This window comes from Engraulis encrasicolus, chromosome 22, assembly GCF_034702125.1.
Source record: "Engraulis encrasicolus isolate BLACKSEA-1 chromosome 22, IST_EnEncr_1.0, whole genome shotgun sequence".
Lineage (NCBI taxonomy): Eukaryota > Metazoa > Chordata > Actinopteri > Clupeiformes > Engraulidae > Engraulis > Engraulis encrasicolus.
The window spans coordinates 51146481-51160364 of NC_085878.1; the positions used below are offsets into that span (position 1 = coordinate 51146481).

The window sequence follows — 13884 nt, forward strand, 5'->3', positions numbered from 1 at the left end:
TGGAGAGGTACAGTACAGTATTGTGGCCAGAGTAGGCCTATTGCCAAATTTGATCTTTTGATGAATATTAACTAAATAATAAACTAAAATATAACATAATATAATATAATATAATATAATATAATATAATATAATATAATATAATATAATATAATATAATATAATCAAAGTAGAGTAAGGCTGGGGATATGTGTGTCTTAAATTTAGCATGCAACCGCGTGTGACCGAGTGTATATACTATCTTCAGGCAAATCGAAGCACTTGCACGATACTGGAGGTATCATTTATGGGGCAGATAGCCAACTTATTAATGTTTTCCTCACAATTGTTTGATTATACCGCTACATCAACATGGGAGTTTGGAAGATCACCCTTTGCGGATTTATCATAGTTGCACTGAATGCACATGTCTGCATACCTTGAGTTTCCCATATGCATGAAATGTGCACGGCAACGCGTTCAAGCACAAAACAAGTTTTGCAGCAAGTATATCGCCAGCCTACGTTTTGCAGCTAAAAATGTCTATCCCTGTGTCTCAATCCACGCACTTCGGGCACTATGTTTCAGTGCGTAGAGCGCTCTTGCTGAAAATTTCGGTTGACTCAGTGCACTGAAAGCGCCCGGATGATCCCCTAACAATGGCGAAAAACGCAGTGCTTGAACGATGGACACTGCACGCACTTAACAGTTGCCATGTTGACAATGAAACGGAAGAAACGTGGCTTTCAATTCAGTAGAAGAGTTTGGTCAACAGTCTCCTAATTCTGTAAGTAATGTTGCTGAGACACTAACCTTTTCATGCCAAGCCAAGTAGTGTATGCGTGATAGTTGCCCTTTGGGGTGAAGGAAATGTAAATACAAGCACGAGACGCTGTGTATTGTAAACAGTAGCCAACTGATATTTTGGCAAGCTAATGCTATGCTAAGCCATCACTTCCAGAGAGGGCACAGTGAATAGTGCTCAAACTACACTATGCTATGCACTGAAGACCTCAGTGCACTGCACTATGCACTAACTGTCAGTGCACTGACACAAGTGCGTGGATTGAGACACAGGGTATTTCTTGCAATTCAAAATGGTGGACATGGACAGGATCCACCTTTTCATGTATGAAATGTGACATTTTCCCAGTCATAATGAGTACAGGTGCTGGTCAACGAATTAGAACAATTTGAAATAGTGCAATTCTTAAATTTTTTGAATGCATTTTTTGTGCAGAAAGCAAATCAGGTGTTCACCGCACCTGTCCTACTCGTTAGACTAATCACAGAACTCGTTACCTGTAAAAAAAATTGCTCAGCTGAGCTTTCCAAAAGGCCCATTTAGGCCATTTAACTGTGACACTGTTGTTTTATTGAATTAGAATAATGGAGAATGATTAGTCTAACGAGTAGGACAGGTGCGGTGAACACCTGATTTGCTTTCTGCACAAAAAATGCATTCAAAGAATTTAATGATTGCACTATTTCAAATTATTCTAATTCGTTGACCAGCACCTGTACTTGATTGTGGTGGTATGTACTGTATTCATGAAAAAGGTATCAGGTAAAAGGTGTGAATAGGCAGCATGAATTCTGGAAGGAAACTGCTAAAAATACTAGACAGTGCACCTTTTAGTCGGACGTCCATAGCCAGGCGGAAACTCTTCTGAGCGAGGTCCTTCACGCTGCTGGCAGCTATCTCTGCCGCCTGGGAGGTGGCCACAGTCAGGGCGGATTTTGCAGCTTGGAAATTGTCCATGAAAGTCTGAGGGAACACACACGCACATGCACGCACAAGAACAGAGGATTTGTTAAAAAAGTTACAGCCACACACCCTCCCTCTATCTTTAGCTCTCTCTCTCTCACACACACACACACACACACACACACACACACACACACACACACACACACACACACACACACACACACACACACACACACACACACACAGTTTACTTCTTTATTTGTGCCCACACACACAGTGCTTACCAGTAGTGACAGAAAGAAAGTGTGTAGATACACAATTTCAATACAGCCCAGTGTAAGCACAATGCTTCCATCGACCTTTGATGTGTCCAAGTAGCCCTCTTTTTCAGTGGCATTATTGTAAAGCTTCATATTTAGGCTGAACACCTCCTCACCCACAATAGACACGACCTATCATTAAAAAAACACATGGATTGGTACAGTATATAAGTAGAGGAATATAACAGTGTAGCAACTGCAATTGACAGTGGTATCTACAGTTGAAGTTAATATGATCATTAATAGTCCATATGAATCCATTTCTGAACAAAAACCAACAACAGGCTCTTTGAATAATTGTTAACTAGGTTAACTATGTCCTCCCAGGAATATTGAGTAGGGTCCGACCTTCTTATGGACGGAATCTGGATTGATGTCCATGACTGCGATATCCTTCAGCCTGATAAACACCTCAGTCTTCTCAGCCTGGATCGTAGCAGAAGCATCAATTCCTGAACAGAAAAAAGGTGTAATGTCACCAAACCCCGTTAGATATCACGCACGCACGCACGCACGCACGCACGCACGCACTGCGTGACTGACACATTGGCTGTCACCCGAAGCATAGATCACAGGGATAACGTGCCATAGTCAGCACAGACTAGAGGTGTCCAGATACCAACTTTATATAATATACATTTTCAATATCTGCAAGTGCCTGATTAAAAGGTGTTCCTGTCACATACGGTATACCCTTTTCATTGCTATCAGTCTGAATGTAAACTTAAAATGGCAGACACGTCATTCTTATTGGTGGGTCACAGGATTTCGAGATATAACAAGGTTAAAGGGACACTGTGAGAGATTTTTTGTTGTTTATTTCCAGAATCCATGCAGCCCATTCACTAATGTTAGCTTTTTCATGAATACTTACCACCACCATCAAATTCTAAGTATTCATTATGACTGGAAAAATTCCACTGTTCATACATGAAAAGGGGGATATTCTCCATGGTCCGCCATTTTGAATTTCCAGAAATAGCCATTTTTAGCTACAAAAATGACTGTGCTTGGACCGTACTAGAAAATATTAGTTCATTACTTAGTAAACTTTCATGTAAAGATCACATTTGGCAATAGGCAGCCCAGTTTCAATGAGCAATTTCAATGAGAAATTTAGATCATGTAATAGAGTAAACTGGAGAGAGTAAGAAAATGATAAAAATTGAGTAGTAGTAGAGGTAGTTCTAGTAGTAGTAGTAGTAGACCATCGCTCAGCTTTTGGTGTGTGTAACTTTGCAATTATGTTTTGTTGATGGGCGAAATAAATTGTTGCATCAATACTATACCTTGTATTTTGATGTCAGCTATATCAGCTTCATCGTCGCACACCCTCACTCCAATGCATCCCAGAACAGCCACCACCCTCAAGGCAACACCTTCATTTCTCAGCCCTTTCACCTCTGATGGAAGGAAAACAAACATTGCATTACATTACATTATATTACACTTAGCCACGGAGTGAGGTAGGGAGTGGAAGAGTAGGCCTATACTAAATCCCAAGACATTGACTTCTCTACATAGTGCTGACTGTATTTATTTTTCAATCTATTTTTATCTTTGTGTTGTGAGCAGAAATCATCGTCTGCACTCTAGTTTTTATGAAGCCCACCTGACAGCATACTACTACAATTTTCAGAATATTCTGAAACTATACATGGGTGAAATACAGTGGTGCTCATATGTTTACATACCCCAGCAGAATATACGCTTTCTTGGCGATTTCTCACAAAATATGAAGAATTACACAAAACCTTTTTTTTCACTCATTGCTAGTGACTGGCGTAAGACATTTATTAGCAATCTTCTGTGTTTACTCTTTCAAAAGCATGATCACAACCCAAACTACCCAAATGGCCCTGTTCAAAAGTTTACATACCCTAGTTTCTGATGCTGAATATGGCCCTGTTTAACATCAGGGACCGCTCTAAATTGTTTGTGGTAGTTGTGGATAAGGCTCTTGACTTTCTCAGATGACAAAACAGCACATTCGTCCTGGCAGAATGGTTGTTTCCTATACTGTCTTTGGGTGTCTTGCTGGAACCTCACATTTGAGGTTTCCCCTGAGTGGCTCAATGATGTTGAGATCAGGAGAGTGAGATGGTCGCTCAAAAACTTCATTTTATTCTTTCTGAAGCTAATGACGGGTTGATTTGACTTTCTGTGTCCAACTATTGTCATGTTGGCATGTCCAAACAATGGACCATGTGCAGTTTCAAGGCTGATGAGTTTCCTCCAGTATTTCTCACAGGACAATGTATTCATCATTCTGTGAGTATGGACCAAAAGTATAGTGCATTTGTAACTCAAATGTCCCCATGACATCAGTGGTCCATGACCATGTTTCACAGAAGGGATGGTGTAACTTTCATCATAGGCTCCGTTGACTGTTCTCCAAATGGTACTGTTAATAGTGGCTGAAAAAAGTTCCATATTGATCTAATTTTCCAAATGACTTTGTCACAGGCATTCTGATGCTTCTCACTATGCAATTTGGTGCATCATATGCGAAATAACATGTTTGCATTTTTGTAGTAATGGCTTTCTCGTGGCAACCCCCAACAGCCCATCTTTCCTCAAGTGCCTCTTTACTGTACAGTTTACAACATTTTTTCATGTTGTCCTATATTTCACCTGAAGTTATTTTTTAGTTGTCCTATGCCTCCTGAACAATTTCCCTTGCAATGATGGATGAAATTGTATTTCATCTACCTGCCTAATGTCTTGATTCCAACCAAACCCCTCATATTGAACTTCTGAATTGAAATTCCAACAGTGCCAACATGACAATATTTCTACACAGAAAGCCAAATCAACCCGTCATTAGCTTCAGAGAGAATAAAATGAAGTGTTTGAGTGACCATCTCACTCACCTGATCTCAACATCATTGAGCCACTCAGGGGAAACCTCAGATGTGAGGTTCCAGCAAGACACCCAAAGATAATATTGGAGACAACCATTCTGCCAGGAAGAATGTGCTGTTTTGTCATCTGAGCAAGTTAAGAGCCTTATCCACAACTACCACAAACAATTTAGAGCGGTCCCTGATATTAAACAGGGCCATATTCAGCATCAAAAACTAGGGTATGTAAACTTTTGAACAGGGTCATTTGGGTAGTTTGGGTTGTCAACATGCTTTTGAAGGAGTAAGCACAGAAAATTGCTAATAAATGTCTTACGCCAGTCACTGGCAATGAGTGAAAAAAAAAGGTTTTGTGTAATCCTTCATATTTTGTGAGAAATCGCCAAGAACGCATATATTCTGCTGGGGTATGTAAACATATGAGCACCACTGTATATAGCTGTTTTACATGTGCCAGTGTAGAAATGTGCTTTTCCATTAAGGTCTTGATTTTTTTTTTCTACCATTCAGACAACTACATTTTTTATCTAATTCACTTATTTTAAGTGGTTGGTTATTATTACTTTGGTCACTTAAGTCTTGTTGTAGGATTTCTAGTGAATCCTCCTGTTTTATTTTGAAAAAGTGATTCAAGGGGGAAGATTGGAACAAGTGTCTGAACCTGACAACCCTGAATCAAACTTTTGGACATATTAAAGTAACAATGAATCTGCTGTATGGTCAAATATATACAAAAAACAACAAATACAAACTACCACAGATAATATTTTACTTATTAGTGCCAATAAGGGACAGCGGTGGAACCTGGTATTGTTACAGCAGGACATTTCCAAGGCTTGGTAAGTCTTGCATGCTAAACGTGCTGACAAAATACTACGCTTTTTCAGATGTGCACTGTTTTTGATGAAATCCCTGTGCTTCAATTTTGCCGGTTCTCCCCTTGTACAATAACAGAGTGAATTCGGCATCCCTTATGAAAACTTGGTGCTGTAATACAGAAATCACATAGAAAGCCCATAAAGTACAAAGAAATGCAGTTTAACCCATAACGACCTAGGAGGTCAAAACAAAAACCCAGAAAATGTCAGTGATGTTAAAGCTGGGGACTTGGGTTAAAAAACAGCGTCATCAGCCTGCAACATTGCATTTATTTACCTCTACAACATTGCATTTACCTGCTTTGTCATTGTCTTTCGCAAGGCTGCCACTTTCTCTGTGCTTCTCTGTCCTGGCTGTTAGTTCTTCAGGCAAGGCAGAGGTCAGGCAGCTCATGCAGGACATGAGGGCCCGGGTGTGCAGAAGGAAGGCCACAGACGAGAACTCCACCTAAATGCAACAAATCAAATCCAAATAATATTAGTAATAACAATAAAAAAGATAGAACAGAAAATGTGATCAGAAAAAAAATGGAAAAAGCGATTATATGCCTGTACCAATGGAACTGTATTGAATGATGGCGCATAAAAAAATGGTTTCAGGTGGGATTTAAACACTGCTAGATAGGGAGCCAGACTTATGTGCAGTCGTTGTTCATTCCAGAGCTTGGAACCAATCACTGCAAAACACCAACCACAACCACAACTACAACTGGAATGCTTAAATCCAAAAGTTAGAGTTGGAAAATATGTGGACTAATAATAATAAATGGACATCTCTTAGCATTTCATCAACAACATTTTAGAATTTACAATTCATTTTAAGATTGTTCAGCCTCCAGAGCACATGAGAATCATAATTATGTGGATGATGATAATGATGATTTTACTGGTTAACCTGAACATCAAACTGAGCAATTTCAAACTCAAACTGTCCAAAGTGAAAATGAAATGGGACTATTTCCTGGTAGTTTTTCCTGTGTTTTGCATTATAGTAATTAGTGCTGTGCATTGGCACTGCCCTCACAATTCGGTTCAATTACGATTTGGGAGGTAGCGATTCGATTAGATTTTATTCGATTTGATTCTACGATGCATTGCAATGCATTACATTTCTACTGAGAGCAAAGGAAATTTTTCATCAGTCATGATGAGGCAATACAAGCAGTCAGATACTGAACAGCATTTTATTGGCCGTTTTCTATATCAGTCTTACAGTTTCCAATGCTTTGAAGTGCCTTTATTTAATTTAACATTCATTTGCAGCTGAAATATCCACTAAAGTAATTTAAACTTGAAAAAATACGCTGCATCCATTATGACACTTGCCGCATTGAATTGAATTGCCCTGCACCCACATTCTGATGCATTGCCTAATCGATTATTGTTGACACCACTAATAGTAATGTTCAAAGAAAAAGGCAATGCACTTTCGTTCAGTAATACTGATCTACATACAAACTGCTGAACTATATTGTATGCGTCCATTTTGTTTGTGTTACGAGATGAGAGCGCAAAAAATATATTGGTGCTCATGTAACACTGGAATTTCCATAATTTAAGAACATTAAAAAGGCAAAACTCAAGAACCAAATAAGACATTGAGCTGATTTTTGAGAAAGAAAAAAAAAGCTGAACTACTTGGAAAAGTTCAAATGTCAATAGGTTCGAAACTACAAAAAAATCCAAATCTGGGAATTTTAAAGGGCTGTATGGTACCTCAAGTGTTTGCTCCGTACTCTGGAAAGTGTTCAGAAAATGCGGGCCTTCAGGATCTGCCTGTCAAAGGGAAAAACAAAAAAGAAGGTAAAACGTGCATATTTAATTCATGCAGTATGACACTGGTATGAGGTGTAGATCAATTAGCATATTTGTGTGAGCAAACTTGGCTTACTTTCTTAAACACAACTTTTAACAGGTCACCGTCATGGGCATCAAATGACTGAATCAAATGCAAAGGTTGATTTGAGGGATCTGCAAAAGAGAGGGCGGGGGTGTCATGATCAATATCTCATGCCTCTGCCTACCCAGTGTGTCAGATGCATACGTCATATTGTGTTTGTCTGTCATATTTGACAATTGAACAAGTGAACCAATCTTGACCAAACCTTGAATGATATTTGAGCCTCTGTATGTCAGGTTCTTCCTGTTTCAATTATTTTATATGATAAAACAATAAATAATAACTATTCCAATTTATTCCACAAGTTATTAAATACTGTACAGTCTAGCGCTGTAGGCCAGTTAACTAGGTTTCTACATGGCCTTAAGATGCAGTTGTGCACTAATTGGAAATAATACATTTTAAAAGCCTTGATTTTTTATATCTGGATGTTAAATCTATGCTAAGCAGCCTTGGATAAAAAATTGATTGCAGTTGCATTGGACCAAGATTGATAACGATTTCTAAAACCAAAACCCACCCTACACAATTGCCCCCCCTCCAGATGGTCGTCCTAAATAGCTAAAATGGGGCGGGAAACAACCCAATCTAACAACAGTTTTATACAAGACACACTGTACATATATCATACCTTGGACATCATAATGGTCCAAGATAACCTTGTGCAGATGTGATGTAACTTCCATGTCATATCTTCTTAAATTGCCTTCAGCACTTAGTTGACAAGCACAAGCTAAAATGCATTTTTCACTGGAGTCATCCTGTGTTAGCTGTAGCAAGACCTAAAACGCACGCACGCGCACAAACACGCACACAAACACACACACACACACCAATGTTGTTCTTGCATTGAATTTCAACATTAGTTGCATAGTCTTCCTTTATTGCAAGAATCTTTCTTCTGCAATTCATTAAAAAATATTACATCCCAATATCCTTAATATTGACTATTCTAATATTGACCAAAACGATTAGCTCTAATAATGTTATTAACAACTCCATGCAGCGTGGCAGTGACCCAGTTAAACACCCAACCAATCAAAACGTGACGGGCGCTAGTCATGGCAGAATTGCGTTGGGAAAAAAAGACACGCTTTATATAGTTATTGAAAGTGACCCAGCACATAGTAGCAATATAGAGTATTTGGTGATGACAAACAATAAAAAAACAACATACCTCTTTGACCTCAAATTTAAATTGCAGGTCAGTTAGCTCTGCATTTTTAAGTTTTTTGAGTTCTTCATCCTCAGATATATCCTCCTCATCAGAGTCTGTACCAACATCAAGAATAAAAGCATTATTTAAAAAAACTTTTTTTTTTAAAGAGTCGGACATCTTCTTTTGTGAAACTCTGAAAAAGAATTCTAAATACAACCCTAATTCATGAAATGCTAGGGAATGTAAATAAAAAATAATAATTTAATTAAAGCTTTAAAAGCTTCTATTAAGACACACCACAGGTTCTACATTCCAATAATGGAAAATCACACAGAAATTCCCAGAGCCCCCACAACAATCTCTTTCAGTTACAAATGGGTAATTTCCCAATAATCATTTGTCATGAACAAATGTTAGTGACTGGATAAAACTGGATTCAACTGCGTTCACCCTACCCTCATATCACTAATTAATTTTCAATTTTACAATTCCACACCCTCTGTAGTAAATAGTAGTTTCAGTCATTTTTTGATTATTTGTTTGCTTTTCTTGTGTTAAATGTGTAAGACAGTCAGTCAGGGTCCTAGGTATACATAGTTGCTGTACTGCTTTTTGTAACTCTTGTTTTCTTCAGAGCCATCTAATAACAGAGTTGCGCAAACCGGGGACCAGGAAGTCGGTTGGTGATGTGATTCGCGTAGATTAAAATGTTTCTTAACAGTAAACTTCTGTTCGTTGGAAACTAACACAGAACCATCACATACCAAACAAAGATTAAGTACAAACAAATTACATTACCTTTACCACATTTTCTGTGTTCTACGGCCACCTCCTGGAACTAAGTAACTTCTAATAGAACTAAAGTCAATGGGGATTTCCATGTTAACGCTCCGTGAGGCTCCATGAGAGCCACCATTGCTGTGGAAAGATTGGTCCATAGAGGTCTATGGGAGTGGCGTAACTCTGATATTAGATGGCTCTGGTTTTCTTGATTTATTTGTATGATTATGTGTAGGCCACATTTGATTTGTTTTGGTGGAATGCACATGCGCCTAACGGGCTGAGTTCAATGAGGTGCCCTCAATTGGCTGTGTTAGCCTGATGACTTTCAATTAGTAGAGCCTGAGTTGTAGTGCAATATGATTGGCTAGTGGCTTGATTGCCTTGTCAATGGGGCACCGAAGTCTCCACCCCTTCCGGGCGGCTCGTGGGTCTGGGAACGCAAAAACTTTTGACTGGGCTGTAATGGACTGATCAAAGCTATTTTCAGATACACCTCTCATTTCCCCGTCAATCACACATATGCTGTGCCTCAGAATTAATAACAACAATTTTGAGTTATGTGTGTGCAAAAATATGTAATTATTTGGACTACAAAACAGAAGTCGCATGTCCGACGTGCAGCCACTTAAGCCGCAGTGCAGCGGTAGGGTTGGCTGTCCCTCGGTTCACGTCAGATATGCGAGGCACACGTGTAGTCTCTAACACAGTTTTGCACAAAAGCTAAAATAACGTTTCTTGCGTGTCGAAAATGAACTATTACAAGTAGGATGCTAAAACTTGGTTAATTAACGCTAAAAAAACATCCTAAGGAAGATCTTCCCAAATCAAATATCACGGTCACGGCTCAAATCATTGCTCTGCTTTCCTTTCAGGAGCTGCTGCTGATTGGGTGACTCTCCAGGCCTTTACACAAGATACTGTTTAAAGGGACACTGTGTGAGATTTTTTTAGTCATTTATTTCTAGAATTCATGCTGCCCATTAAACTAATGTTACCTTTTTCATGAATACTTACCCCCAGCATCAAATTCAAAGTATTCATTATGACTGGAAAAATTGCACTTTTCATACTTGAAAAGGGGGATCTTCTCCACGGTCCGCCATTTTGAATTTCAAAAAATAGCCATTTTTAGCTGCAAAAATGACTGTACTTGGACCATACTAGAAAATATTTGTTTAATACTTAGTAAACTTTCATGTAAAGATCAAATTTGGCAAGTTGCAGTACCTTTTTGACCATTTCCTGCACAGTGTCCCTTTAATCATGTCAATGTCAATGTCACACTTTGACCTTACCAGTGTCAAAATCCAGCAGGGCAGAAGCATTTAAAGCCGTTCTTGTGTTCATTAGCGATGTAGTCAGACCCTGTAAAATAGAATATTATGAGTAAAATACACAATTAAAATCAAGTTTATATCTGCTATCTACTACAAAGTTCTGTATGTTTTCTATTGTGATGACTTTGTGACAATGTCTGCATTGTGTGGTAGGCTTCATAGCCTTGCAAGCCTTCATAGCCTTGCATAGTTCTAGCTCTGCATTTTCACCCCACACCCTTCACTGGCTGTAGTAGTTGAAAACGAACAGTCCACCCTTTTTTGATTTTCACATATTTGCAGTATTTCCAAGCATTATTCATGAATGTGCACATCATTTTCTCCTCAGTTTTTTCAGTACTTCGATTTATTGGATCAGAATTATTAGCATAGCTTAGCTAATCACTGGAAGTGAATTGAGGCATTAGCATCAAGCCACACATGATCACAGGACAGGTGATCAGCTGTTTTGCACTCTGGTGAATTTTACATTAATTTTAAAGAACTTTATCAGTACATTTGATGTTTTGTTTGCCCCCATAGACTTGCAAGGCTACGCTTAATTTGGCTATAGCCTACTGTTAAACTAGGCAGTGGAAACACATAGACGAAATTATATGCACATTCATGAATAATGCTGGGAAATTCTGCAAATATGTGAAAATCTAAAAAGGGTGGACTGTTCCTTTAAAATCCAGAACAATATCATGTCCTCTGATGAGATATTAACACCCTACATGATTATCCTTCATCAGTTTACACAAAATATGTGGTTAGTTATTCTACACTGCTCCAACAGATAAAGTGAACACCAAAACAAGGCAATGCAACTCCAGGTCTATCATACTTCTATGATAACATCCCGTGCAGTTAGAAAGCAACAGACATTCTCTAGGAAAAAAGGACACTAAAATGTTTGCTTAGTGCTAGTGCTAGATGAAATTTGGATTTTTTTTTAGGAAATATTTTTTTCCAACTTGCATAGTCACTTGAGTTAAAGAAAGCATCCGAGGCACTCTGAAGTGAAGTTACAAGTCCAGTTTAACCAGTTAACGTTCAAACCCCGGCGGCGGGAGCAATGTCCAATGAGCTTGCAGTTCCAGCTACAACTGTAACTGTCGCGTGCAGCTGGGGATGCAGCTGCTGTGTAACAGTGCACATGCTGCCCGACCATCACCATGTTTTTCTGGTGTGATTCAGCGAAAAAAGTTGACTAAAGCCCATCGTCTGAGGTACATTTTGGGGAGAAAATTGAAAGAGATACAGGGCAAATTTGATGATATATAGGCATAATTTCTAAAAGAATCTTACATGTAACCATACATGTTAGTTTAGGACAAACTGAGGAAGAACTGTAACTCCTGAAGTGGATGCCATGCAAAAGATGCCAAAAATGTATATGAGTGATTCTACGATTCTCTGCGCTTTTAAGTCCATGGATTTTATTTGCCAATTCCACTAACTATTAACTGCATCCAATGATTAGCACACATTTATCTTTCATATAATACAGAAAGTGTAGACATGGCATTATTTCCCTGTTGAGGGAAGGAGTTGAGGAGGAGTATGTTTTTTGCCAATTTATCTCCATATTGACAGACAAACAACATAATTTGTGTACTAGGGAGATGGGTTTGTCTGCTCTGTTTTTTTCTCCTAAAAAAGTGCCGACTTGTTCCCCTGCACTGTTGACCGTTACACAGTTGACTGTTTTGAAAGTGTTTTTGTGCTATTGATCCCTTATGTGTTGGAAAAATCCTATGAACAGACACTAGAGATTATCTCTGGAGAAGGAAGTCTTGTGTAAAGAGGGTGACTAAATTCAAATCAGACGTTACAGGGATTTATAATGAAAAATGTGTCAGTCTGTATCACAGTGAATCAGAAAATCCAATTATGAAGCTCAACAATCACATTCTCGATATCATTTGCACAGATTAATGACAACATTATTGCTAAGGGACATAAGCACTTTCAAACGTATGTTGTTTCAACTCTGTAGTATTATTATATATGTTTGAAATTACATAGTATTTGTCCATAACACTGTTGACAAAATAATCAAGCAAATGTTCGCTTTCATTAGAGTATTTATCAAATTATTTAAGATTAAGCTTGGCAATTTGTTTGTTTGGAAACTTAAATATATACACTATGTAAACATCTAGGTCATTTAGTTGAAAAAAAAACCCTGATAATTGACATTTTGCTTTTGCCAAAAGCGCAGGCGAATCATAGAATCACTCACTTCTACTGACTGTTAACACATTGACTAACAAATCATAGGAAAACCCGCTTTTACTTCCCATGCATTCTGTGCGATTTTCGTAATTATGTGATGAACAGAACTGACATAGATCATGAAAACACCTACAGTCATGACTCCTACAAAGTCACGATTTGGATATTTCATCTGTGCAACTTAACGCAGAATTTGAGTGTTATACAGCGAATGAAATCATGCTCCGGTTCATGTCACATCAAGTCGCCTGAGCCATCAAAACATATCTAGCGTCCAGTCAGGGCTTTGCTAGATTATCGTAAACACAGGCCTACAGAAGGATAAAGAGGTTTGCTGTCATCAAATTAGATGTGAAAATGGAAGTTTGGAATGAAAAAACAGCACAACATAGCAGCAGAAACTAACGTTGGTGAGAATTAACCCTCGCTTAAAGTTGAATAACTTCGGAATGGAAGAAGATAGAAGCATTTTCACATGTAGAAAGCTGGGATTCTCAGCTTTAGAACTACCCATAACATGTGTCTGTAGGTCTAAGACTAAATATTCGGTGGCTGTTCAAAAAAATGTCAAAAATTGATTAAACTGCCTGGGAGTCTGGGGCTAACATTTCAAACAACGCCTGGTATTCAATGTGTTAAGTGGTTAAAGGACTTGTAACTTCACTTCAGAGTGCCTTGGATCTTCAGTCTTCTACTTAAGATTCTCTCTTCTTGACTATCTGAAGTTTTATGC

General features: G+C 38.4%; 1 protein-coding gene across 2 annotated transcripts in view; it reads right to left on the reverse strand.

Annotated features, from left to right (window-relative positions):
• Window positions 1-13884, reverse strand: part of vps13c (vacuolar protein sorting 13 homolog C) — a 127051-nt gene that overhangs the window by 60272 nt on the left and 52895 nt on the right. For both annotated transcript variants that reach the window (XM_063188627.1, XM_063188628.1), the window contains exons 24-33: window positions 10890-10959; window positions 8830-8924; window positions 8284-8434; window positions 7644-7723; window positions 7469-7528; window positions 6050-6200; window positions 3300-3413; window positions 2359-2462; window positions 1975-2142; window positions 1612-1747 (exon numbers count right to left, since the gene is read on the reverse strand). In XM_063188627.1, coding sequence (XP_063044697.1) covers window positions 1612-1747; window positions 1975-2142; window positions 2359-2462; window positions 3300-3413; window positions 6050-6200; window positions 7469-7528; window positions 7644-7723; window positions 8284-8434; window positions 8830-8924; window positions 10890-10959 — 1129 coding nt within the window. The remainder of the gene's footprint in view (window positions 1-1611; window positions 1748-1974; window positions 2143-2358; window positions 2463-3299; window positions 3414-6049; window positions 6201-7468; window positions 7529-7643; window positions 7724-8283; window positions 8435-8829; window positions 8925-10889; window positions 10960-13884) is intronic.